This window comes from Empidonax traillii, unplaced genomic scaffold (assembly GCF_003031625.1).
Source record: "Empidonax traillii isolate 1590-97213 ecotype Southwest subspecies unplaced genomic scaffold, ASM303162v1 scaffold598:size422692, whole genome shotgun sequence".
Classification (NCBI taxonomy): Eukaryota; Metazoa; Chordata; class Aves; order Passeriformes; family Tyrannidae; genus Empidonax; species Empidonax traillii.
Genome location: NW_020955791.1, coordinates 17,602 through 45,519, shown reverse-complemented (window position 1 = coordinate 45,519; position 27,918 = coordinate 17,602). Strand labels below are relative to the sequence as shown.

At 38.0% G+C, this 27,918-nt stretch overlaps 1 protein-coding gene across 1 annotated transcript in view; it reads left to right on the top strand.

The window, feature by feature from the left end:
• PHF20L1 (PHD finger protein 20 like 1) overlaps window positions 1–21,832 on the top strand; it is a 49,479-nt gene extending 27,647 nt beyond the window's left edge. The window contains exons 13-21 of the mRNA XM_027898478.1: window positions 4,076–4,132; window positions 5,411–5,515; window positions 8,599–8,763; window positions 9,140–9,321; window positions 11,164–11,263; window positions 13,413–13,608; window positions 14,016–14,385; window positions 17,864–18,029; window positions 19,161–21,832. Coding sequence (XP_027754279.1) covers window positions 4,076–4,132; window positions 5,411–5,515; window positions 8,599–8,763; window positions 9,140–9,321; window positions 11,164–11,263; window positions 13,413–13,608; window positions 14,016–14,385; window positions 17,864–18,029; window positions 19,161–19,303 — 1,484 coding nt within the window. The 3' untranslated portion in view covers window positions 19,304–21,832. The remainder of the gene's footprint in view (window positions 1–4,075; window positions 4,133–5,410; window positions 5,516–8,598; window positions 8,764–9,139; window positions 9,322–11,163; window positions 11,264–13,412; window positions 13,609–14,015; window positions 14,386–17,863; window positions 18,030–19,160) is intronic.
• The last annotated feature ends 6,086 nt before the right edge of the window (window positions 21,833–27,918 follow it).

Sequence of the window (27,918 nt, the reverse complement as noted above, 5' to 3'; positions counted from 1 at the left end):
TAGCTGTTATTTATTGAGCAAACATTACTTCAGCAAGCAATCTGGGTTTTGAAATTTAGGTGAAAGGAAAATATTGTTACACTCAGTAATCTAACAATATAATATTTATAATACTAATGTAACAATATTATCATTAGGTGTTATCTCCTGTTATAACTAGTCTATAGATGCTGTTGCTACTAGGTTAACATAAGGTTAACTACATGGGAGAAATTTGCACTTAGACTAAAAGAAAAAGAACATTGCATACTTTTACATAATTACATTGGTAACAGTTTACTGTAGCAGGAGCAAGAAAGAGCTGATGGACAAAATTTTCAGAAAATGAGACCAATGGCTTTTTAAAAACTCTTGCCAGTGTTCCTGCTTTTAAGAGGAATGATGTATGACAATGTAGCTCTTGTCACTTTGGGGCTGTTTGGAGTAAAACATCTATTAACAGTCAGATTTAGTCCCTGATTTGAATATCTGCCATTCTGATCTCTGCCCTGAAGTTCCCAGTTTGTGTTGGCAAGAACCTTTTTATGGGCTTATCCTTCCTGAAGAGACTGTTTTGTGTAGGATCTGGTATTAATCTGTGATATGTAACTAAAATGTGCTCAGATATAAAATTGTTCCTGTGCACTGAGAATTCAGAATACTAAATTAAACATGGCCAGCATAATTAGTGATTCTATCGCAATATGATTTAATTTGAATATTGATGCAGTTATTCTGATGTTATTTTGAAATAGTGAAATAGAATAGAATAGAATATCAATCAACATGGAATAGAATATCAATCAACAAAATACGTTGCTTTATATTGGTGCAGCTTCTTTGAATTTGCTGAATTGCAATAAGCAGTACCACGGCAAACCCACCTGTGCTGCTGTACATGTGGCACAACATCTTGTCCTGTGCCTGTGCTCAGACGAGGTGCTTGTGTCACTTCCCCGTGCCAGACCAGGAGAGGTACCACTGGAAACGTGTCATTAACTGGACTGCAAGTGTTGTGGTTTGCATTTCTTCTTAATCTGAAATCATTCTTCTAGTGATAAAATTGATCTTGAAACAGTGACAAAATCAGTAGTTTATCAAGTCTAATCTCTAGTCATCTTTCTCTTTACTGAGTGTTAACTGGAGACCTCCCACGTTCACTGTGTGGGAGGTGTCTGGCTAGACTCCTGAGCAGGAATAAAATTGCAATTAAAAGTAACAGTTCAGAAAAGAGGTAGTATTTCCATAAAGGAACTAATATTTTTCTTGTTGTATTTGTTACTTGCCCTTCTGACTCTGACTGTCTGTCTAATTTTGTGGTTACTTGTAAGGCATAGTGATTGCACAGTTGAAAAGTGGAGTTTGCAAGCCTTAACACTATTTAGGGTTTGAGACTTCAGGATTCTTAATCTGGAATGATATCTGATGAATAAAAGTAAAAGCCAAGCATAACTTTGCAATGTATGCAGGCGTAATAGCAATTCCCATTTTCAGGGTACTATAGAAAGGCAGCCTGGAGAGCTCTGCCATCAAAATGGGTATTTGTGTGACTGGAGCTGATTTTTGCCCAATATAAATGGTGTCTCAAATAGTTATTTTGTTACTAGTTGATGACTTCCTCAGATTTGCTTGTGTTGCACGTTATTCAGATACTGAAGCTTGTTGTGTTGTGGCTGTCAGTACTGGAGCACGTTTGAATGTCAGGTCAGGATTTCTTTTCAATAATGAAATTTAAATACTAACTCATCTAATGTTGAGACTGAATTCCTCTTGAGATTGTTTCGATGGAGTGTTCTCACATCTCTTCAGCAAAATGGCAGTGACCTAACTCAATTATGTGCATTTGGGTGATCCTTTTGTGCTCGTTAAAGAAATGAGACAAGACGTTGATAGCATGATGATGTGGGGAAGTGTCACTTTTTTCTTTTACTAACGTGCTAAAATATATTTACTGCTCTACAGATGGCAAAGCATTTCAGTCCTGTTACAGAGACAAATGGTAATTAGGAAACCCAAGAAAGGAATAATTTGGATAGTGTTTTGTGTCAGTAATAAGTATCCCAGCAAGCTAAACAGCCTTCAAGTACAGACAAAGGCAAGAGCCTGAATAGCAGATCAGCCTTAAAAGGATTGTGGAGTTAGGTGGGGTGGTTGATTAGAGGTAGTGGCAGGGGCATGTAGCTCGTGTGAAGTGGTAGGAGCCAGCACACAGAACTGAGCAGCAGCTGCTGGCTGGCTGGCTCGGTGTAATGATGTCTTGCAGCTGGGAACAACTGGCATTTAAAAGCACTGTGTGGTGTGGTAGGTGATGTACCACTTCCTGTTGCTTTTGCTACCCCTGTGGCTTTCTCACTCGGTGGCACTTTGTTTTCCCAGGAAGGCTGACTGGGAGCTGGAGTGAGTTTTATGTAACCTGTGTGTTGCATCCTGCTAGAATTGGGTTGATCTGTCCAAGCCTATCAGGCTGCCTTACAGAGTCAGCCCTGAGGTGTTCTTGCCTTTTCCCCAGAATGCTTTCTGAGTGTTGAATTTACTAAATTATCTTCACACTGTTTATTTAAATCTGTTTATTATTCTATTACTGAAAATAAAAAAAAAAAAAGTAAATAAAAGCAGCTTAATGGGGAAGCTCAAAGAACCCATTGCAGATCAGCTCCATATTTTGTCTTATTGAATATCTTGACCAATAGCAGTATTTTTCATGACTTTTTGCATGGTGTTGCTTTTGTTTGGTTCCCCTGCTGAGAGACACCAAAGGTAACTGGTGCCTCTCAGTGTTTATCTCTTTCATGGAAGAACCTGAACCTCTTATGATTTTGAAGAGTTGTATTTTTGCACAGTATGTCCTTGGCATGGTCCTGAAACATTCTCAATGGCATGCTGAAGATTAGGCATACTTTCCTAATTATATTTAGGAGCTCTCAGAATATTAATGGACACTGTAATAGAGAGTTTTGAATTATCTCAGTGATGTTTTTTATAAATAACATTTATTCTAGTTTATTTAGAAATTATTATAAATATTAGCAGTGAAAATTATAATTTGTTTTGTTTTGCCATGTTGCTTCCTAGCTTGCATCAAACAGATATATAAAAAAAAAATTAAATATTTCACAGAATAAACTTTTCTAAATAGTGCAAGATAACAATTGTCCATATATGTTGTTGAGTTCTGACAAATCATCACAGTATTATGCATGTAGTCCAAATTTTGATTAAACACATACATGGAAGACAGTGAATTATTTAAATATTATTAAAGTCAATGAAGAATTCAGGAAGCAGAAGTGTGTTATACATAGCACTAAAAATGTTGTGCTGGAGTTTAATATCTCTGTTAATATGGAGCATTAACTTAACATACACTGACAGTGTCAGCACCTTTAATTATTACTCTTGTTGTGCCTCTCCATTACAGCCAAATAAAAAGGAAACAAAAAGGCTTAAAAGTTGCAAGAAAAGTACACTTTAACCAGTACAAGTAGTTTAAAAGCCCACAACAGAAACTTTCTGTGGCATGTATTGTCTTGTATGTAAGGCTAAGACCTAGGCATTCATATGCAGTAATTATCTGTCCAGTGTGATGATGCTGTGACCAATATTGACGTTTCAGTGATCTGACCCAGGCAGTGAGCTGGCTGCAATCCCCAGGGAATGCCCAGTAAATCTGTCTCCTTGTTTTCAGCACCCTCGTCCCATGTACATGCCTGGCATCTGGAAATGCCTTAAACTAATAGTCTAAAGTCACCTAAAGGGAATAGTAATTAAAAGAGGTCTCCCACATCAGTGAGCTCTGAAGGGACAGAGACACAATGCTCTGTACCCATAAAGGAGAAATGTTTGGAGAGTCTGAAGGAGAAAATGTTAAAGAATGTGATTGAGAAGGACAAGCATTCAGAAGTTGGTAAATTACAATACTTTTTGTTTCTGGTGCTTTAGACAATAAAAATGATTGTAAACCGATATTAAAAATTATTTTCTTCTTTGTATCTTAATATTGTGTGCCATTAGGATGTTTTACGGTCTGATGGCTTTTATAAGAAAGTAGGTCATCAGCCAGACGTTGGCCTTATGTCATATATTCTTGCATTTGCAGGTGCAGCGAAAGTGGAAAGAAAAGGAAAACTGGAAGAGAAAAGTTCTTCAGCATATGGTACGTAGAGAGCAATATTATTTTTAGGAAAAAAAAAAAAAGGAACAATTCTCTTAACATTTGATGTCTCTGAAGAGCAAATGTAAAAGCATAAAATATTTCCAGGGCCCAGCTACACCACTTTTGTTCTTTTAGGCCTTAAAAACAGTTTTTACATACATGACAGGTTTACAACAGAAGAATAATTTTATAAGATAAATTGAAAGTGCCCATAGCAAGGATTTTGAAGGATCCAAAAGTACTTATGAGAGGCCTCTGAATTTTCATTTGGTTGGGGTTTTTTCTAGTGGAATGAATGATACTGGTTATTTCATTGTACTGACTGGTTTGAGTTGGGAGGAGCAAAGAAGTGTTACTAGCAAAATATTTGTCAATTTGTGAAATAAAATATAAGAGCACTTCAGCTTTTTCCTGTGTTTAAAATAAAATAAATTATTAGAGACAGGCAAGAATTCCTAAGTGATTCTTCCTTGTTTTTCCTGGAGGTAAAAGTTTTGTTTCTGTATTCTCCAAGAAGATAATAAGACTCCAGTTTGTGTGTGGGCAATAATCGTTAAATACTGACTTTAGGGCTTATTTTTGGTAGCAAGGTAATGTCATTATTGTCTCATTCCTGATTATTTAAGAAATGGTTGTGGAGTAGGAATGTTGTAGGGTGTATTTTGTCTGGGGAGAATTAACAGAGTAAGTGGAATTTGTCAGAGTCAAAATACTTGTCCTCATGTACACCAACGGTGGTTACAAGTGAACTGCAGCATAAAAAATGTGCCAAATTCAAGACAGAATCAGTTTTCTGTGAGGATATGGCTGTAGAGTGCAAAGTGCTGACAGTATCAGCAGATCTGGTATACTGAAATTTCCTTCAAATGCCTTCATATAGGCCTAATATGTGTTTTTAGGGCAACGTTATCCTTATAATTGGGAATTCTGTGCTTCTGAAAGCTTTTTCTCTTGTCCAAATCTTTTTGTTATAAACTGTAAGTAAAAAGGATGTTATAAGCCATTTAAATGATATTACGTATTTTGTGTGCTTTGCTGTACCTTTTTCTGCTATGATACCTCATTTGGAAATACTAAAAATGGTAAAATATTATTTGTTCAATGAGATTCCTTTGAACCATTTTACCAGCAGCTAATGAGAGATGTGCCCAAGATAGCGAGTAAATTAACTGCATCACTTCGATCTGACTAGACAACTAGAACACTTGATTTTCAATGTGTCTTTTTAGGTTGAGCTGAATACTACTGCTGTTTTAAATGGTTTAATTTTTGTTTCAGGTAAAAAGAAAGAAAAAGAAAAGGAGAAAAAAGAGAAAAAGGAAAAAGATCATAAACCAAAACAGAAAAAGAAGAAGAAAAAAAAGAAGAAATCTAAGCAGCATGGTAAGTTCAGTTTATATTTTTTTAAAATAATTAAAACCACTCAGTATATTTCTGGCTTTAGATTGTAAAACTTATTTCTAAACAATGTGAATGTCAAATTTTAGAAATTTCAAGGAATAACTTTTGGCCTTTAAATATGAAAAGGACACTTAGGTCTTTGACCTCTTTGTTTGTTTGTGTGTGGGTTTAGATAGTCACAGATATTTCATAGATCTTTTTTCTTCCTCCAAAAGATAGGCTTGCTCTTTTCATCTCTTTTAATTCTTCATTTGAAGCTCTATATACACGTCCTACCTATTTTGTTATTTTGCTTGGAAATTATTCTAGTATCTAGTCTGTTGCTAAATTTCAGTGGCTTACTGTAGACAATACAGCCCCTCCTTAACAGTTAATCCTTAACAGCTGAGGTTGGCGTCTCTGTTGTAACAGCCTTGTCTGTTGCCTTGACAAATGGGGATTATGTTGTGTGGATTATGTGTTTCTCTGTCCAAAATTTGTGCTATAACATGAAAATGCTTCCAAATCAAGCAGTGATGAGTGTGAATTGCAATACTGTAGGTTTCGTGTACTTCACCATATTTAGATTGGAGTAATACAGTTTTAAGCTATAAAAGGCTTTTTGCCTATTTTGCCTAAAAGTTATTGGGATTTTTTACTTGCACTGAGAAGACCTTTAAGTATTTGCAAGAAGATACTAATAAATGCTAGGTATGTGCCCAGTATTGTTCTTTGGTTTTGTCTTGTTGATACTGTAAGGTGGTCTACTGTGGGTTGTTTGTTTGGATTTTTTTTCATCTTTTTATACTTTTGGTCTTTCTGCCATCTTGTCTTGAAACTTAAAAACTTGGCAGAAGTACCATGACTAGGTTCTAACTGTCCAGTGTTCATAAATATGAGAAGAAAATATGCCCAGTGCTCCAACAAATAGAAATGTTAAACCCAGATGCAGAAAGCAGTGAGTAAAACTTGAACGTTCTTATTCTTAACAAATTCATCTTGTGAAAATCTGGTTTTAGCAATCCAGAGGTATTCTGTCTGGCTTTTTTTTTTTAACTGGGGAAAAAACTAAAATGCTTTGGCAGATTCTGTCTCGAGTGTCTGACCCTGAAAAAGCACATCAGTCAAAAGAAATAGGACTGTTTCTCCAGGACTACTGCACTGTACTCCAGGCATGGACAGACAAATAAGGGTGTGAGAGGTGCTCCTTTTGTTTGGAGTCAGATCGTGGGGAGGAACAGGGAATGGGCACAGTGCATGCCCCAGATAAGTTTTGCACAAACTGGTCTTTGTTCTCTGAATGTATGTGTGAAATGCTGATTGTGTAAAACGCATGCACAGCAGAAGGTGGGTAATACCTGTTATTTATACTGCTCTGTTACAGTGATGTTGCTAGCAGTGCTGTTGAAATGATCATCTCAGCTACTCATTGAGTTGATTTCTCTATAGTGATTATACCTGGGAAATGATGGAGACAGTGTGTTTTTGACAGGAGAAAGTAAAGAGGAACAGTGACTTCATGGAAGGTTATTTGGGGGAGAAGGATGTTGTGGAACCCATTGCAGGAAAGCTGTTACAGGTGGGAGCAGGAATGCTTCCTACAGAAGGGTGAAAGTGTGCAAATCTGATTACTCACTTATATTCAAAGTAGTAAGTTTTAAGAGAAGTAAATAGATAGGGACTCATATTTACCGGTTGAAGCCATGGACTTGCTCAAGTGGGTCCAGAGGAGGCCACGAAGATGATCAGAGTGCTGGATTACCTTCCCTATTAGGAAAGACTAAGAGGTTGTTTAGCCTAGAAATGAAAAGGCTCTGGAAACACCTTATAGTGGCCTAGTACTTAAAGGAGACCTACAGCAAGGAATGGGGGGGGATTCTTTATGAGGGACTGAAATGATAGGGCAAAAGGTAACAGTTTTAAACTGAAAGAGCATCGATTTAGATTAGATATTAGAAAGAAATGCTTTATTGTGAGAGTGGTGAGGCTCTAGAACAGGTTCCCCAGAGAAGTTGTGGATGCCACATCCCTGGAAGTGTTCAAGGATGGGCTGGGTGGAGCCCTGAGCAATCTCATCCACCCCAAGCTCCAGTTGCCCAGGACTATGTGCAGACAACTTTTCCATATCTCCAAGGAGGGAGGCTCATGACCTCTCCCAGAACAGATGAGACTCAGGGCATGGCCAGGCGAGTGTACAGATCACCAAACTGTTTATGCACAACTGGCCCTCTTTGTCCTTTTATTCCTCTATTTTCTCCGAATCACTTTGGTCCATCTGTTTTCCCCACCTTTGTTCTCTTTCCTAAATGTTCCATAGCGAGTCTTTTGCAATCCCAAAATTATTTTCCCCTGCGTCCTATAGTGTGCCTCTGGACTCCAACCACCCTTAGACCAGAAGGTGATCCAGAGAGTCATCTGGGTGACATATGATGGCTTTCACACATGGATAATGGAGGTGATGGTGCTGCTGGGAAAGCCCTGAGCTGGGTGTGCTGCTCATCTTCCTCCTCTGGACTTGTGTATACCCTCCTGGGATGCTCCTGGGCCTGTCCCAGGACGTGTTGACCCATTGATGACCAGGGGCTCCTAGTATGGGCCTGGGAGCATCCCAAGAGGGTTTTCTTTGGGCTCCCTGTGTCACTCACCCTGACAGGATCTGTGGTTGCCTCTAGGGAGCAATGTTGGTAGTGCTGCAAGCTGACCTAAGGCAAAAGGGAGGGCTACCAGCAGCATCTCTAGGGATAGCAGGTGGTACACCATGAATTGTGGGAAAAGGAGACTGTATAATGTTCCAGGAAAAATTATTCCTCTGTACACTCAGACATATTCAGAGATTGGGGGGAATTCAGTTGGTGATGCTTGTTTTAGCTATCAAACTTGATTGTGTTCCTCACTGGAATTCTTTTAATAAAATGTTACATAGAGGTTTTGCCATTTCGTATTTTCATCATCCTGATACCTCAGTGTTAATATCCTTTTACTTCTGAACATAATGTTGCGATATAATCTATGCAAAATATTTTTTTTTTTTTGCATTTGTCATAAACTTTACTTTTGTAAGAGCAACTTTTCTTTTAACTTTTCAGATTATTCAGATTATGAAGACAGTTCTGTTGAATTCTTGGACAGGTGCTCCTCTCCCTTAACCCGGTCCTCGGGCAGCTCCCTGACTTTGCGCAGCATGTTCTCCGAGAAGAACACAACCTACCAGTATCCAAGAGCTATTTTGTCTGTTGACCTTAGTGGAGAAAGTAGGTTGGCTGAACAGCAAATTTCAGTTTATAAATTTAATGCTTTAAGGAAGAGAATTAAAACAATAATAATTCAGTTTATGTTTGGATTGTAGCTGTAAATATGGCGACTGATTTAACCTTCATCTATTTAAATCAAAATACTCCTCAAGCTCTTCTACATTATACTTGCTTTGGGTAATTGTTGCTACTCTGCTCCTGAGAAGAGCACCTTAAAGGCATTTTGCAGAATTCATCATGAAATCTGATATACCAGCAGTGTGTTTGAGAGTGATTTTTTTTTCTAGGAAAGATTTTTAACTGCCAAAACACCCTGTATTTCTGTGAGTTATTGTGTCTCTCCACGCAAAATTTCACATGTATTTATTTTCATTAGACCTTTCAGATGTGGAGTTCTTGGATGATTCTTCTACAGAGAGTTTGTTACTTAGTGGTGATGAATACAATCAGGATTTTGATTCAACTAACTTTGAAGAGTCTCAGGATGAAGATGATGCCCTCAATGAAATCGTTAGGTGCATTTGTGAACTGGATGAAGAAAATGGCTTTATGATTCAGGTAAAGAAATTTGGTGTGTGGGGTTTCCATGGGAATGTTTTGCTCAGAAGGTGCCCTTTTGATGTGTTGGAGACTGAAGTTATGTAGAGAGCTGTAAATAAAGTGAACAATAACAAAATACCTTTTGTTCTGCACTTGGCTTGGCTCTGTTCTGTGTGTGCAGAACTGTTGGTCTAGGATGGAGTTTCTCTTGTAATTTGATATGTAGGAAAGATTTGTAAGGTAAGGCAACCTTTTTCTTTATAGGCAGCTGATAAATTTGGAATAAAGTATCCTTTCCCACACAGAAGCCATGGCTTCTGTCCCCACACCATCCCAGTTATACCAGCCCTGCTGCCTTGGCCCTTGTGCTTTACATTATCACTTGTAGAAACCTCTCTGCTCACTGTGAATGTCCCTCAGCTGTGACATTACTCCTGTGCAGAGACTAATTATTTGAGTGCTGTATGTGTGTGCTTTATCTTTAGAACAGCACTTCTCACACTAGATACCACTGCCAGGTTTTAGAAACTGCTGAGAATTTAAATCTTAACTTGATAGAGATAAGAAAGGTTGATGGATTGCAACTCCTGCTGCTTAATTATTTATACTTCAATAAGGGGAGCATTTCCCATCTACTAATGAGTAATTCAAGTCTTTTTCTCAAAGCATTTATAATGTAGTGATTAAATCAGATGCAAACAACACTAAGGAAGAACTTGGTTGTCAATAACTTTAAAAAAGCTGTGAACTTCCTATGGGGTTTTTTCCTCCCATTCAGAAAACAGGTTTGTATTCAACTGTGACTGTGGTGCAGCTCCTGTTGGAAGTGTGGAGCTTTTTTTAGTCAGGCTTTGAAGGGAACAGCTAGAGCTGTCCTGTGTTAGTGGACTTAGTCTTTTGGAAATGACAGAGCCCTGAAGAGGAAGGACACAGAGGCTGTCCCTGTTGGAGGAACTGAGCAGGAGTTTGGCTTATGGTAATGATGTGGACAAATGGGCTGGTGTAGAAATCTTTGGAGAGAGGAAAGGAAGTTGTAGCCATAGTGGTATGAGAGGAGGAAAGGTGACTCCGGTGTTTTGAATAGATTGATACTTAAAAGCAAGTCAAAGCAAAGAGCATAGATTTTTCAGTAGTAAACCAGCAGATACCTAAAACTGTGTCAAGCACAGAGTTGAAAAAGCAAAAAAAGTTTCTTGCCTGTTCCTGAAGTCCACTGACAGCCTGATTTTTTATCTCTTCATGCCTTGTCTCACTGAGAGCAACCAGTTTGCTGTTTCTAGGCCCTCATTTGCTCTCTTCTATTTTACTCTCCTAATCTCTTGTTTCTCCTCTTTCATTTTCTCTTCATTTTCTTTTTCTTTTAGATTTTCCATTGGTACGATATTAAAAGCACATCTTTCTAGCGCACTGGAGAGATGCTTTGTAAATATAAATTATTAAACTGAAGAGTTTTCTACTTTTCACTGTTATGCTGTAATGTATTACATTATCTTTCTACTTTACTGTAATATTATACTTCTGTCTTATGTTTCACTGCTAAATATGTAGGTGCTAAAATACTGAATGTTGTAATAAAATATTATTAAATATTACATCTTCAGTTTCTTTTTTTTTTTTTTTTTTTCCAGTCTGGAATTTGTGGTTGAGGTAACTTTCAGAACTAGAGCTGTTTTTTTATCTTGATGTCTTTGCCTACCCAAACACAAATTGCCCAACTAAAATAGTCATGCTCAAAACAGCTATTGAAGTTAAACTGCCATTCTTTGCATTTTGATGATACGAGAAATTGCTTCTGATCCTTTGAATCTGTTTATCTCAGTTTTAGTTTTTCCTTTTGGTTTCTTCTTTCCCTGATGTCAGTGTGAAGAATGCTTGTGTTGGCAGCACAGTGTATGCATGGGACTGTTGGAGGACAGCATTCCAGATCAGTACATCTGTTACATCTGCAGAGATCCACCAGGTATGGGTAAACCACCTTTATCTGCAGCTCTCTGAGTGGATTTTTGAGCAGAGATGTTATGCATTGCTTACGTTGTTAAAGCTTTGTCTGTTCTGTGTTACGTGTTTTGCTTCTTTGGGGTGAGTGATTCTAAGTTTGGCTCTCAGCAGAAACTTACTTTCTTGTTAGTAACATCTTGGTCAACTGTGCTAAATCTTATTCATATTGCTTTACTTGTTGAAACTTAATTCCCACAAACCCTTAGCATTTTTTTATGTCTATGTAGTCTGGGAACTTCCAAACAAATCACTCTTGTTCAGAGATCTGTTTTGCCAGTACTTGGAATCACATTTTTTCGTTTAAATGTTTTTTTTTTAGAGAAAAAGGACTGCAGTACACTCAAATATGCTGTGGAAGTAATTTCTTATTAATTACAATTTTATAATATTTGCGTTTGCCCAGAACTGTGCAAAGGTGTGGAACTGAATCTGTACAAGATGGCAAAAGCTATCAGTTCTTATGGTAAACAATAGTGCACAAACAGTTGAACTTGGTTCTGTTTTTAAGAACTAGGAAAATTATATTTACTTTTAAACTGAATACATTTGACTGGGAAGGTGCTGATTTAGAAACGATTCTGTGATAAACACATTTTTCTTAACACATATTTGGAGAAAAACTGTACAGTTTGGAAGAAAGTTTTTTGTATTTTTTTCTGACAGTTGATACAAATGCACATACCTGTCTTCTGGTGAAATATCCAGTACTACAGCCCTTTCAGAGGGGCGAGGAGACTTGAACCCCAAGCTTACTTTCATTATGAATTTCACAAGTGAGATCTGAAAACTGTTTGCAGAGTTTTTTATTAGCTATTTTTGTGAAGAAATATTAGGAAAATAGAGCTGGAAAGATGTGGCTTGTTCCATTTGCCCCAGTCTGAATCTAAACTGATTGTAGAGAGTCTTGTTTGATAGTTCTGTGTGGTGTCTCTCTGAGCAGTCAAGCTTTTTCTTACTAAGCCCAGCTAATTTGTCTTGTGTTCTTTCCCTGCACTGTGCTAGGTACTTCGTTTTCCCCTGCTATGCAGAGTCTGTGTCCCTAATTTTTACCTTCTCTCCCTTCCTAACCATTACTTCTTTTCTTTCTATGTCAGGAGAAAAAAGTCATTCTCAATGTCAGTATTTTAAAGTGTATTGGGATAATGGGCAAAAAGGAGATAGACAGGGTATTCTCCTGAAAGGTATGAAGGGCTTCCATCAACCCATTCTTTGTTCTGTATATGATAATAGTCTGATTTGAAATTGAGTGTAAGATATTTTGGTCAGTCCGTTTGGGTTCCTTGTTGTAAACAATAATGTTGCAATAATTAGCATTATGCATCTCTAGTTTGGGGATTTTTTGGGCTTTTTTTGGTGGGGTTTGTTTTGATTTTTTTTATTATTGGTTGAATTTGATTGGGTTTTTTGAATAGAATTGAGTTATTGCAGAAACATTAGCTAAGTACTCGTTCGTGCTGGTTGGGTTAAGGCTGTAGATGTTACCATGGCATGGGAGACCAAGGGCCCATACACAGCAATAGCCTGGTGTCTGCTGAAAGGCATCTCAGAGGAGGGTGTAAGAGCTCTGCTGTCAGATAAATCTGCTTTTGTGAAGCCTTCTCCTGGCTTCTAATAAATAGACACTAACTTGAGTATTGAAGCCAAACACTGGTCTTTTAGAAACAAGCTAGGTTTTTTTGGATATGTCCATATAAAATCCACTCTCTAACATTTCTCTTGGTAACTTAGGTAACTTGGTGACTTCCCTTGTTTTACTAAAAATTTAGATAAATAAAATGCCAATTTAAACTATTTTTTGGTAATTATTTTGATAATAGCACAGTTCTTAAAATCATATAGTTTGATTGCAAAGGTGATTAGATTTTAATTTCAAATGCCATTTAGAGAGGTCTTGAGGTTTCAGGCTTTTTTTTTGTTTTCATACATTTTAAGACTTTCCTCTTAATCCATAAAAACTAAATTTTAATATATTAATAGCAAGATCTTGAGTCATGCTTTCGTGGATGTTAGAAGATTTAGGAGAGTACAGCATATAATTGTATCACTTGAGTTGTAAATATAATTTTGCTGTGGCTTTAGATGGCCCTCAATTTGTCTATTGCTTACCCCAGGGCAGAGGTGGAGTGCCAAATATCTTTATGACAAAGACTGGCTAAACAATGGACACATGTGTGGATTATCATTTTTGAAAGAAAACTACTCTCATCTTAATGCCAAAAAGATCGTGTCAACACATCACCTACTGGCAGATGTTTATGGTGTCACTGAAATACTCCATGGGTTGCAGTTGAAGATCGGGATATTGAAGTAAGTATCAGTCCAAGGTTCATTTTCCAGCTGTAGATATTCAGGTAGCAGAACTATTGTTCCATATACATTTTTCTCTCACATTAAAATTCTGTCTTGTATAATAGTTTAAGTAATTTAAGTGCAAGATGTAGAATACTCTGAGCTTCAGTGGGAGGTAAGTGTTCAGTATCCAAGAAGATATGGTGTGTTGGGATTATTGGTGTGTTTTTTGGTTTTTTTTGATCAATTTTGTGTTCAAGGGACAGTCTAGATTTATCTTAAATTGATGAGTGACCCATGAATACTTAGTGTTTGATAATGATGCTTATCCATATCTGAGATCTAGCAGAATTGGATGCTTAATAGTTCAGTGCTGTAAGTGGTGCTCTCTGTAACTTGCATTTTTTTCCTCTCCTTTGTTTCAGAAATAAACACCACCCAGACCTTCATCTCTGGGCTTATTCAGGGATGCGAAAAGAACAAGAACAAAGAACTGTTGGGGTAGAGAAAAAATTAGTAACTTTACAGGATGCTGTTAATCCATCTGAAAGGACGTGTCATAGTCAAAACCATAAAGAGCCACCCAGTATACCCCTGAAGATGGAAGAAACATACATCACAAGTGAGCACAGTTACCAAAAACCACAGAGTTTTAGTCAAGACTACAAAGCAGTCACTGACCCCATGAGCTCAGATGATGAAGACACAAGTAGTTTTGAGGAAGATCAGGAATTTCACACAGAGAATAAAAACTGTTTACAATATTCTTTTAAAGATGGTGGCATGAGTGAGCAGGTAAGTATCCTTTGTGTGGGGAGTTTCTTAGTTGGGCCAGTTATGTTCAATCTGATCAAGCTGAAGCACATACAAGTGTTTAAAGGTGCAAGTCGATATGTTCTGTCAGATAAGTCAGCAGAAAGCATTAGAAGCAAAGTCGGATCATTGAAATAGTTTCAGGTGATTTATATTCATTTCAGCTGCTGTATGAAATGCAAAGTATGGTTGAAGTGTTGCCTGTACTAAAACTTTATTCTCAATCCAGTGTTTTGAGAGGGAGGAAAAAAACCCTTATGGTTAAAATGCAGGGTCTTGGAGCAGAACTTGAGTGGGTTTTGCAAGGTGAGGAAAATAGGATACATTTCCATTTTTCTATCAGTTCTGTTATCTGATGTGGAGGGGTTTTTTTGTTAAACTGAGATTTTTAGTAGTGTTTATTATTGTACTGTATTTTTTCTATAGCAACACTATCTGGAATGGCTGCCCACAAATAATAATTTACTGAGCAACTAATTTCACCTCATGTGCAACTTCTTTTCTGTCTTTTATATTGCATATTTCTTCTAATTAATTGTTTTACATATTTTTAGTCAGTATCATATTTTGCTATTTAAACATCTCTCATTTTTACATTATTGGTTTGAATCTATTATTTGGTGGAAAAGGTCTGAAACTTGTTAGTCTGGTTTTAATGAAGAGTTCTCTTTGAGCAAAAAGCAAAGTGAAACAAACCTTTCTGTTTTCTACAATACCAACTGTGTGAGAATAAATCACCCAACTCATCCCCCTTTTGAAGTACAGTTTCTGGTGTGGAAGAAATAAGTAAGATTCACCTTTTTTTTTCTTTGAATTTTAGTTTTAAATGTGGCATGTAAGCTGTAGGGGGAAATTCTTGGCTCATTTTAGTTAGAAATAACTGTTTGTATGCTAAATCACAGGACTATATTCAGTTTGTATAACCAGGAGAGGTGCAGCAGTGTCAAATACACTTTCCTTCCAACAGCAGCTTGTCACTGTAAATATTATGAATACATTTAGAATTAAGAGAAAATATATGTGAGTAGTGAAACAATGTTTTCTTCAGAGACTCAAGGGTGTATCTAAAAAACCAGGTGCTTTCTGTTTTAAACCAGGAAGAGATCTGCTTGGGGCAGTGTCAGTGTTCTTTCCTTTAGGACACCTTAATTCACCTTGTCACTAGCTTTGATACTAAAATAAGTCCTTCTGTCTAAATGTGATAGGCATGGAAAAGCTCTCCTTGATATCTCCATGAACCTGTTACCACTTGCCTCAAAAGTGGCATTGAAGGGCCATTTTTAGATGATGTGACTTCTCTGTGAGGTGCCTTCTTCACCTCTCCTTGTCAAAGTTTTAGTTGGGGCTTTGAATTCTCCTTTCTAGCATCCTGCAGAGCCTTGAATATTCTAGTTTTCCATGCTGTTTTTTATCTTAATCTGCAGTTCTGTTGCATACCTTTTTTTCTGTCATAAACAGTGTTTGGATTGAGTGTTATCAAGTCCCTTTTTGGACTTGGCATCATCTTTAGACTTGTATTTAGTTTCCTTGGTTTTTCCTTCTGAAAGAACAAGCCTTCCCTACCTAAACCTTCCGTTTATTTCTTCTTCACAAGCTGGATCCTGTACTCTGCTTCTTGTGCCATCACTCTCTGATGGCCTACATTGATCCCTGTTGGATTTTTTTGTTTCCCCAAGGAGCATTTATTAGCCATTTGAATAATAGAGAGGTCATTAGAAGGCAAAAAACGACTTTATGATGTTATTTAGATGTTATTTAGCTTTGAAATTTTTTCTGACTCACTGGAGTCATCTGAAAGATGATTTAGAATTATGGACTTGGGCCCTTATACAGCAAGGAAAAAATGTCATTCTTGAGAGGGTCTGAAAATTGTAAGGAATAGGGCATGTCCTATTTATGTTGGAAATACCTTCTATAAGATTAATAGCAGTTTGAATACTCAAAACACTGTGGAGGCAAACCTGATGTCTTAAGAGAGATTTTATCTGAAAGGTGTGAGAGTTCTGAGTTTTTTTTTTTTTTAAATCTATATTTAATACATAACTTTAACTCCTTTAATGAACGTTGTGAACATTAGCAACACTTGTCCCCCACAACTTGCTGATAAATCTGCCAGCATGTCAGTCTAAATTTGGGGGTTTTTTAATTGATTTTAAGCCTTAAAAAGAAAGTTGAGGGTTTCTTTGCTTAAGTAGTAACTTAAAATCCATCAGTACCTATTTTCTTTTTCTCCTTTCTTCTCACTCCTCACGTTCTTGACTGGAGGAAGAAATATTTTAGTAACAAGACTTAACACCATTCTTATGTGATGTGGAAAATTATCTGAGCTCTTCAGAGAAGTGTGTTAATACAATCAAATTCACTCCTTGCTCTGGCATTTGCCATGAACTGACACTGTGTGAGCACACGTATCCAGCATTCTAGTCCTTCAAATAGAATCTTCAATAGTGAAAGAACTTCACTGGATATGAAATCATAGTGAATATAAAGTGGAAACTCTTAATCCTGGTAATTAATGGAGATGCTGAACATTTTAACTCATTAAATCAGGTATACTTCCTTCCAGTAGCTGCAACATCAAATATAGAAAGATTAGGAGCTTTTGTGTTATCTCTGAGTTGCTGTGAAGATACTAATTACTTCAAAGAAGCCAGTCTTCCTCAGATACTGTGTTTGCATAACCCTGCATGTTACTGTAACTGTCCCCAGACACATTCAGTTCCGTCCCAGACTTGTGCTTGGAAGGTAGGTGGGACCATAGCAGGTAGGAGGAGAAGTGTTTTCTCTTAATCAGCAAACAGAACAGGTTGCCCAGAGAGGTTGTGGAGTCTCTTTCCCTACAGGAACTCTTGCAGAACCACCTGGACACAATCCTGTGCCATGTGCTCTGGGGTGACCCAGCTTGAGCAGGGAGGTTGGACCAGGTGACCCACTGTGATCCCTTCCAACCTGACCCATTCTGTGATTCTATGAACTGAAGTGACCAGTTTATTCGTGCCAGGTAATGACTGTCAACATCTTAGATACTACTGCATTTTAGGGAGTTTTCCTTCATGGAAACAGACTGTAGGATTTTGCACATTTTTGGTGACAGTAAGCCAGGCAGTTCAGCATTTCATGGTTTAAGCTGCTATTTATATAAGAAGGGCGCAGAAGTGCAGTCTGTCTCACTGCATTAAGCAAAGTGCTTGTGCTGATAAACCTTAGCATTAGGGACATGAGGCAGGAGGTGCGTATGCTCATTTGTATGGAATTTGCATTTTGTTTGGTTTAGTCTATTGATGTGTCATGCTACGTGGCTCTCTGAGGATGCTTTTTGTCATGTAGGCAGAAGTACAGTTCTAAGCCAGCCTAGTTTATCGTGTGACTCAAATGTTGAAGTCAGCACCAGAAATTAAAACAAAGGAGAAAACATCTTAAACGGCGATTTTTGTTTTTTCTTTCTGTTGCTCCTATGAAGAAGAATTCTGCTGAAGGAAACACTGTGTTTGTTTGTAATGAAAGAAAAGGCTCAGAAGAACAAGTGGACACACATCTTCAATGGCAGCTAAATCTCCTTACCCACATAGAGAATGTACAGAACGAAGTCACCAGCAGAATGGACCTGATTGAGAAAGAAGTTGATGGTAACTGCATTGCCAGATACTTGCTAATGCACCTGTAACATCTCTCATAGCCAATGTGTTCAAGGGGATCTGAGACACTGAGGATGGATTTTTAAGTATTGTGTTCACATTTGGGTCCCAGAACTATAAACAGAGCTTGTACCCTTGATCCCCTCACCCCCATCCATAAGTTTTTAGTGCCCAGTAAAGTAGCTTAAGCACTTTATAGTGTTCAGAACCCCTGAGCTCAAAGTTTGTGATATTTAAATGACTTCACAAAGATTAGGTAACTAGTCTTTGTCCAGACGTGGATCATGATGAAGTTTTCTATGTCCGTAGTGATTTTTGTGTGACTGTTCTACTAATTGACAATATTTAGGAAAAAAAAAAACAGATGTGTTTGTTCTGCCTTCAAGTTTGGTTTGGTATATGTTAGTAAACAGCTAGTTCCATTAAGACAATTCAGTCTTCATGAGAGAACTTGAATGAAATTACAGTGTAGAAGAATATTACAGCACTTAAGTTTCTATGACTTGCCAGTCATAGAAATTAGGAATGAGAGGAGCTTGTAGACTAACCAAAGGGGTCCTTAATTTTCTTTAAAGTTGTCTTTATTTGCAGTTTTACTTCCAATATTCCTGCTTTTACTCAGCAGTGTTTCTAAGCTAACAGGGTTGACCTTTTCCCTTCTCTGTTTCTACAAGCATAGAAATTCCTTGAAAACATTTGTTGAAGGTTGGACAAACCATTCTGTAATCTGGACCTTGACCACAGGAGCTTGTTACAGTGGCACAAGCAAGCCTTGCATTTAAGGGTTGCATTTTCTATTGCAGAACTGTTATAGAGAGAAGATTTTGAACTGAAGTTGCTTTTATTTGTGTAGATGGTAAATTGTGAGCCAGGAATATAAATTACTCCCAGGTACCTTTCTATAGTAACAATCAAATCAGAAGATACGTTTGGATTGTTAAGAAGAAACAGGGGATTAGTTGGTGTTTCCCTATCAAAAATTTTTTCAGTTAAGTAAAAATCACACTCTCGGTATGTTTTTTCCCTTCTTACGAAAGAGAGTAAGAAAGAAATGTTTAAATTTTTGGGGAACTGTTTGTTGAAGACTTAATTCTAATCGACTTCTTCCTTTTCCTTCTGTAGTTTTAGAAAGCTGGCTTGATTTCACTGGAGAACTGGAACCACCAGATCCTCTGGCAAGATTGCCTCAGCTCAAGCGTCGTATCAAACAGCTCTTAATTGACATGGGGAAAGTACAGCAAATAGCAACGCTTTGCTCTGTATGACGAAAGGAAGAATAAAGAAATAAAAATAGGTTCTTTACAGTGAATTTTCTTACTAGCCACAAGACTGACAGGAAGACAGCGAAAAGCTGAGCATTTATCTGGTTCTTTGCTGATTACGTTAATAGTCTGAAGCTTTAGAAAGAGGAGAGGAAGTTTAGAGTCAGGGATCTGTTATATTGAAAGTATGAATGTTCAATGTCCAGGCTTCAAAATGGTATATGATATACTGAGAAATGTCAATGTCTCAGGATTTCAACATGTTAAACAAGTAAATCCCCACATACAAGAAAGTTGAACGAAGAAGAACTCTACAAAGAGCAATGTTACTATTTTTAAACCTTTGGCAAACATTTCTAAATTAGCAGAATTCAGCTGACTAAAAATTCAATCCTCTTATCTTACTAGTGAAAGATAGACACAGAGAGATCTGTATTCTCTCTACAAGGAAAGTTTTTAGATTATTTTCTTCTCTCGTGCGTTTCAGGAAGATAAACATACTAGCTTTGATTTTTGAAAGAAATTACTTATCATGGTTTCCTTTTGAAAATATTTTTTTACATAGAAATCCCTAGAACAGCACCCCTAGGCTCCTTTAAAACATAAGTGGCAAATACTGGTCAGATGTGCCAAATAATATTAAAACCACTGGGATGAGAGTTTGATTATGACTTACGTGAAGGTTTTTTTCCAAAGTCCTACTCAGTGCCAGCAATCCATCCAAAATTGTACCTAGTTTATATTTTTTTATGTTCTACTGCAGTATTCAGGAGTCAAGGTACAGATTTTATCCTGGCTAGCTCTATTCTCGTATTGACCCTCTGAAAACTTCACCGTCCTCAGCTGGGATGAGGAATGACAAGAGCAACAAAACTGTCTGTGGCTGTGAAAGTTCTAAACCACTAGAGAAAAAAATATCACAAGTTACCTTATCCAAGATGTTTTTTGTTTTTTTTTTTTTTATAAAATCTTTCAGCTTCAGTGAACGAAACGTCATGAAACCAAAGGCAGCCTAATTGCTCTGTTAGCTCTTGCTGGATTTTGAGCCCAGGACCTTTCCTGTGGTTACAAGTTGCCGCTGTACCCAGTGCTACTTACACGTCTGTGTGTGTTACGTGTGTACAGACACACATGTACATCTATACATACTATAGACATTTCTATCTACACATGTCTAGTTTTATTACAATAGACTATAAGAACTGGTGGTTCATGTTACCTTTTAACAAGCAGTTTCTAAAATTGAAAATAATGTATGTACAGGTTTTGAAATTTGTAAAATATGACTGTTAAGAGGAGGCTATTTAACTGAGGACATTAAGATACTTGAACATTTTATGCCTCACGTCTGTTTATCAGTTCTAGTTATCTGTATAAATGCATTTTAGAACCGATAGACAGTAAACTTGAATTTACCTTTTGATAAGAGTACAAGCCACTGTACATTCAAAAATTATTTAAATTTGCAAACACACTGTTCTATATGTAAGGTACTGTATGTAAAACTGTTTATTAAAACTATTCTGCATACTCTACATTTTCCACTTTTCTTCCTGATCTACATCCAAGTGTAAAAAAGAAGTGATTGTTACTATGTACAGACCATAAAAAAATCTTGGAATGCCTTTTAAGGATACATACAATTGAAAAATGTGCCAAAGATGGATTATCTGGGAAAGACTTTGCAACCAGTGCATTGAACTTTCATGGTAAGACCATTATTGAGAAAGAAAGCAGCGTGACTGGTTCATTGCTAAAATAAACCTACCCTGACCTTTCCTGTTTGTCTGTCATATCTGAAGTGAGTTATCACTCCTGATGGCCAAAGCAAAATGTAAATCCCTGTTACAGAATGGTTGCTATTTAAAAAGTCTTCCCACATCAAGCTTGTAGGAGACATCACAGTGCTGCGTGGTAACATGGAAGTACAGAATGGTTGGCAACTCCATATTGCAGAAAGCACATGAGCTGAGGAGTTGTTGATGTTTCATAGCAACTGTTAATAAATAAAATACTCTGTGTTATATAGTCGATGCTTAAATAACTGCTTCAAACAATATGGATAGTTGAGTGACCTACTTGCTTTTGGATATGTGAGACTTTTTATATGCTATTCACTTGCTGCATATCCTTGTATGTGGTACTGTGTGTACTGTATAAGAGAAGTGTAAATCCAGATGAGTTACTTTGAAACAAAGTGGAGTGTATTTACAGAATTTATACAGCATACACTGTAGCAATATTATGCAATGTGTGTGCATGCATGTGATGTAATATAATTGTAAATGTTACTGAAGGTGGAGGTGGACTTAGAGATTTCAGTGGGGAGGACGAAGTTTTAGTGCAGAGACGGAGGAATAGTATCCTGAAAAGGAAATACTAAGGTCAGAGTTGAAGTTGCCCTTGCAGCTTTAATGTGTCTTGTGTTTGTATGTGTAATGGCCTCTTAATTTACATGAATATGTAATCTTATCCCTCAAGATCTTGCCTTGTTCAGGATGGACTGTGCTTACAAAAACAATCCGTTCAGTATTTTTTTAATCTTCATTGTGTAGTCACGTATTGTAAAAATTTCTGCAAGCATTCATATCTTCTAGGAAATACAATCTCAGTGTCCATATGGACCATGCTATGATACATTGTGTACTGCTCCAATGCTTCACAGACTTGTCTCAGTTTGCTTTCTCAAGTTGTGGTGCTGGTCTGTAACATGTGAACTTTAGTTTTTGGCCCCCGTTTCTCAAGTGTTCAGAGGTTTGGGATGCTTTTGAGGTTTTTTTCTTTCAAACACTCACAAGTCAAGTGCCATAAAAATGCTAAGTGTTTTGCACAGAATGTAACCTGTAGTTGATTGCTTTGCTTGTGTGCCGGTCAACCCTGATGTGACCTGGCCCTTACCAGTATTTCTTCCAAGTTGGCCTTATCAAGAGAATCTTTTTCCTGTAGGCATCATTTTCCATCTGTCTTCCTGCTTCCTCCTAAATAAGCCAGGGATCTACGTGCAGTCTTATTGTGGCTTTTTTTTTCGAGGTGAGTTGCAATTGTGCTGTTTGATGGAGAGAGCAGACCCTCTCTGTGGCAAAAATAGTATATGGCAATGTAAGGACTGTTTGATTACGTGCACAGAGAGGTAAAATGTCTAAATTTGCAGCCCTCTTTGAGTAGGAGTTCTAAACAGTAATATACAAAAGGGAAAGGCCATTGTACAAAAGCCTCTTGTGATTTCACAGGGCTAAATTGCAAACTTTTGGAGCCTTTGAATGCCCACCTTTTTGTCTGAGGATTGGTATTTTTAGGGTTTGTTTTGTTTTGTTTTGTTTTTTTCTTTAATGGAGTTAACAAAGTGATTTGTTTCAAAACTTTCTCCTACCTGTGACCAAACTGTAGGCATCTGCATCAGGAATTGAGTGTTTTAGTTGCAGTGCTGGCAGTAGGACAGCACTATTGCAGTAATTATTGAAACATTGTCTTGGTGGTGTGATCTGGGACAACGTGATGGGGCTGCCACATTCTGGTTACAAAATTGAGGTACTTCAGGTCATAGGGCGGGGAATGGGTTGGAAGATGCTTCTGGCTAACCCTTTTCTTGGGTAGTTGTATGTTGAGTAGTGCCTGTATTTTGGATATTCTGGGCTAAAGTGTACAGATCTTTGTTGAGCTGTGGAGTGAATTACAGTAGCAGAAGCCTGCCATCCTCTTTCAAAGAGATGAAGATGGGTTGGAATTTTCTGATAGATTTCCCATATTTGCTGGGTGGCAGACTGAGAGAATTGAGACTGTTCTTCCATGGGTGGAGTCCTCTAGCACAGCTGACATCCACCTACCTCTCTTAATTTTGTCTTTGAGCTTCTGCATGTGCTCCTCATCTGCTTGTTCTGCAGTTGCATCTGTTCCTCCCATTCTTCAGCTTTCTGCTTTTGACTTCTTCTGTGGTGCCTGGAGGGCTTCATTCCTCTGGTCTCATGCCCAGTTCTTCTGCCTGCTGTGGGAAGCAGCCATGGGGAGAGGTCTCCTCTGCTGTTCTCAGCCTCCAGTGTATCCTAGGACTTGTGTGTACCATGATCAAAATCTCCATCTGTTTCTGCTGCCTTCGTTAAATAAGCCTCTTTTGTCTTCTGCAAGTGCTGATCTCCCTCTACTCCCATCTGGCTTCTAACTAGACTTGAATTAATGTTACAGCAAAACCCCTCTGGCACTGTTGGGCCCCAGCACTCCTTACTAAGCTGAGGGTTGGGATGTAAAGGAGTCGTTCAAACATTACAGTAAAATTATAGAATTTTGATGTTTGCAGCCCACAGCATTTTTCCTTTGTATTTGAAGGGAAACTGCAACCATTTTTCTTCACTGGAACTTTAAAAGGTGCAAAACAGGTCCTGAACTGAACTGGAGCTTGATGTAAAAATCAGCAAGTAGAGGGTGGGAAGGACTCTACAGGCAGGGGTTTCATAACCAGAAGAGCAGTCAGGCCTTGCCCTGATGGTGGCTCTGTGGAGGTGCTGATGTGTAAGTGGGGGGCTGTGCAATGATACCATTCCATTGCAAACAGGATGGTTTAGAACACTGGAACTGTAGGTTTTCTCTCTGCTGCTTTAAAATGTTGCGGTCTGTGAACCTTAATTTTAGAGTGCTTATTAAAGTCAGAGGCCTAATGACTATTGAAATACCCATTGCTATTCTCACATTTTATTAGCTGACCATTTTTTTTTCTGTTGTACTGATTCCATGTGGTTTTAGGTGAGCATTTTTCAGAGGCCATTTGAAACACTTCATTGATGGTTTCTGTTATACTCTGTTATGTCCTGGGCAGTGGGTGTGGGGGGGGTGTCTGTATTTAGCAATAAATATTATACACTATGTGTATATCTGTTTATATAAGGAAAACAAATACAGAGCATGTAACGATGGTGAAAATACACTGCACAGAGTGCAGATTGTGCATTTGGCAGCCACTCTGCACTAGCCTGAACGACTCATGAAAAATTGGAGACCACGTGGAGAAAATGAACTGGCGTGAAAAAAAAATCATTCAGGCCCGAATTTCTCTTTCCATACACACTGGGCCTGCGTGTAAGCAGTGGATGAGCCAGCCCTACTCTGTGGGTTGGATAACTAAAGCCGGTTCAGTTGCTGTTTGCTTCAAACAGCAGCCTTCTTTCCTTTAAACTGGCCAGAGCCTCCTCTGTTCAGCTGTAGCTCGTGCATCAGTGTATTGTCACTAAACACTCTGAGAGAGGCAGCACTGCACTATGATTAAATCTTCTATGAGAGAAGCAAAATACTTCTGTGATTTGTTTTTTTATAATAGCAATAATGTTGACTGCATTCTAATACTCACAATAAAGGTCTGTTGAGATTGTTATGTGCCTGGGCTCCCATTCCATGGACTTTTCTTTTGGTGAGCTAGTGAGTGTTTGAGCATGTTTTAAAGCATTCAGGAATCTTCGGTTGCATGTTTAGCCTGTAATCCATAAGTTAGGTGCAGTCATTGATACTCATTTCTCTACGTTGCAAAGCTTTAATTGTATTTTAGCCTGTAGGCAAATTACACACTCAATAAATTATTTTTACAGCATTGAATTAATTATTGTGTGGCAAAGTAATTGGAAGATTTTTCTGTTCCTGAAGTGCTTTGGAGTTTAACAACTTCAAGGTTTGAGTTTTGCAATGCACTGGCTTCTTAAAAGACAGTGTCTTTTTCAGCATGTTTACAGTGATGGCATCTCTTTTTGAGGGCAGATATCTGCCTTCTAAGGGTATTTTGTGCCATTGTACAATGCCATTACAAAGTAACTTCAATTTGCTTCTAATGATTTATTTTAATGTTGCCCACAAACTGTTCAGGACTCTGCTGTGGAAGAAAATAAATAAGCCAACAATGCTGAGAAGGTTCTTCCCTTAGACATCCTGTGGACCAGGGCACAAATGACGAGCAGCAGATGAATGAAACTGGACAGAATCTCATTGAGCTACTGACACAGAAAAACTGTTCTGTTGTTCACAGAAAAAATAGATATGATCATAAATGTAGCAAACTTCAGAATTTTAATTCTGAAACATTTTAATCACGGTTTAAGGGACAGTGTTGAAACAGTCTCTCAAATTTAAGGTCCGAGTCCAAATTCAGATCTTGGAGCAATACACCAAAACACTTTTTTTAATTAGCAGCCTTTAAAGATGAGGTTTCCTGAGTCAGGCCAACCATCTGGCCAGCCCAGTGTCTTATGTGTGGTAGAAACTGAATGTCAGATTTGTACAAATTGGCCTTTCCCTAAATATATTTTTCATTTCTGGTAAACTGAGGTTTCCCTTACCAATATTTTTATGAAGTCCATCAGTTTTATCACTCCGTGACAGGCATGTGCTCCTTGAGTTTAATCCCTCTTTTTTCATTGGTGGCTTACTGAATTCACACCTTTGTTGTGGCAGGGGTTGTGTTTGTCCTTGAACTTCCTCTCTGACTCCACTGGCTCTACACCATTGCCCTCAGTTCAGAGAAGGTCATTATTGCATTATTGAAAAGACCTAAAGTAGTTTTGTCCCACCAGCACTCAGAGTTTGGCACCCTCTTGTTGCCTTTGTGTGACTGGTGGTGACTTTTCTCTCTGCATCAGCTTGTGTTTGTCAAACACTGAATTGATTCAAGGGGCAAATCCATTCTGTCACTGCAGGTTGCAGATCTGCCTCCTGCTTGTTGGGATTTCAAACCAACGTGCATCCCAGTTGTGAAAATAAATATTTTTCTACTTTGAATCACTGTGGTATTATATGATAGAGGAAAACTGTATTATCTTCAATGAATACAATTGTACCTGACCTAAAAATAGTTGATTTCTCCAGGGAAAAATGCAAATTCAGGTGTTCTTATGTGGGCTTCTTTAGGTTCTTCTGTCACCAAAGGCATTTTTCTCCTATGCTAAATTATAATTGAAAACAATTGACAAGTCCTGTACCCACTTCTCTGATCCAGCCAAGTTTAGCATGGAAGTTGTTGGAACTTCCCCATTGTTCCTTCAATTTGAAGAATGTCATGTATTAAGTGACTGAAAGGTATTATCTGAGGCTGTCATCCTGTCATCTTTTAATTTTGCATCACATGAGGACTTAATCAGAGATGATAGAGATGTGCTTCGCAAGGTCTTGAAAAGAAATGTACCGACTGTAACCTTAGTTCTCTTATCTGTAACTGTAATAAATGGTGTTAGTCTTGATTTTACATAGTTTTCCTAAAATGTGTGAGAGAACTATATAATACTGGTGCTTTATTTAACACAGAAAAACAGTTTATTATTTTAAAATAAATGAGCTGATTGATGTGGGCATGATTTCACAATGTTTTCAGTTCTTAAAATTTTTGCTTCCAATTTGCTGCCCCATTCAGGAAGCTGCCCCTAGTTTTCGTAAGCTAAGGTTGACTTCTCGGGCTCAAGTTTTATTTGGGTAAGAGTAACTTTTTTGTGTCTACAGATGTCTGTGTATTCATATACAGGAATCATTTATCCTTGGGGCTTTTTGACATGTAAAAACTGCAGTTGCACAAACCATCTCCTCTGCTAAGAAAGTGTGCGCAAAACTGAAACAACAAATAAATATCTGCTTCTGCCCTGAGGTTTGTGATTTCAGTGTCTCATCTTGCTGACCTTTGTCTTCCCACCAGCAGTTCTAGTTTGTAGTAAAGACTGAGTAGCTTTTGCCTCATTTCCAGCACTAGAGCAATGATTTTGAAGACATGATAGTTCTAAGGCTTAATGGTCACAGGGACATTTTTTTGCTTACTCCTTTTCTTGCCGTTCATTGTTGAGCTAATTTAAGATATTATTCCTTTTTTTCTTAGGTGCTAAAAATAGAGGTCAATTCCATTTTCCCTTCACTGAAGGTCATGCAAGGCTTTTCTTAGTTTTTATTTGTCCAGCCACAGACAAGTGCCTCTCTTTGTCCGATGAATGTGAATTGCACATATTGCTCTGTAAACAATTTTTTTTTTCCTTTTTAATCCATGGGCTGTTACATCCCCTTGAGCATTCATGTACCAAGATGCTCACCTTGGTCTGACGCACATCTAGAAGTGGTTTAAGGGAGGCAAATTGCCAAAATTCCTTTTCTTACTTTGTTTTTTAAGAGACTTCCGAGAGTTGGTGCTTCTTCCTAACTTGAGGAGCTCAGAGATTGTTTTCTGAGTCTGTGTATCTCACACACTCAGCACACTCTGGTTGTGTGTTCCATTGGCTTGGAGATGTTGTAGGGCCTGTAAACACAGCTCCTGCTGGCCCTGGAGAGCCAGTGGCGCTGGGCTGGGCTGTTTCTGGTTGCTTCCTTGTGCCTGCCCCACTGAATGGCGGACAGACATGAACCTGATGCTCTTGATGCACCCTTAAGTCAGAAATGTATATCGTGGTCAAACTCCTCTTCCTTCCTGCTTTAGCCACCCTAATGTTAATAATGGCTATTTAGTCAGATTGCTTTGCTCTGCATGTATTTTCCCTACAAATGCTAAACTAATCCAGAAATTCAGCTTCTGTCTGTGCCTGCTCAGCCAAGGCTGTTACCAGATTTGTTGTCTTTATGCCTCATTTTTTGGTCTGTCATCTGCACTGGCCACGTTCTTCATCTTTCCTCAGCTT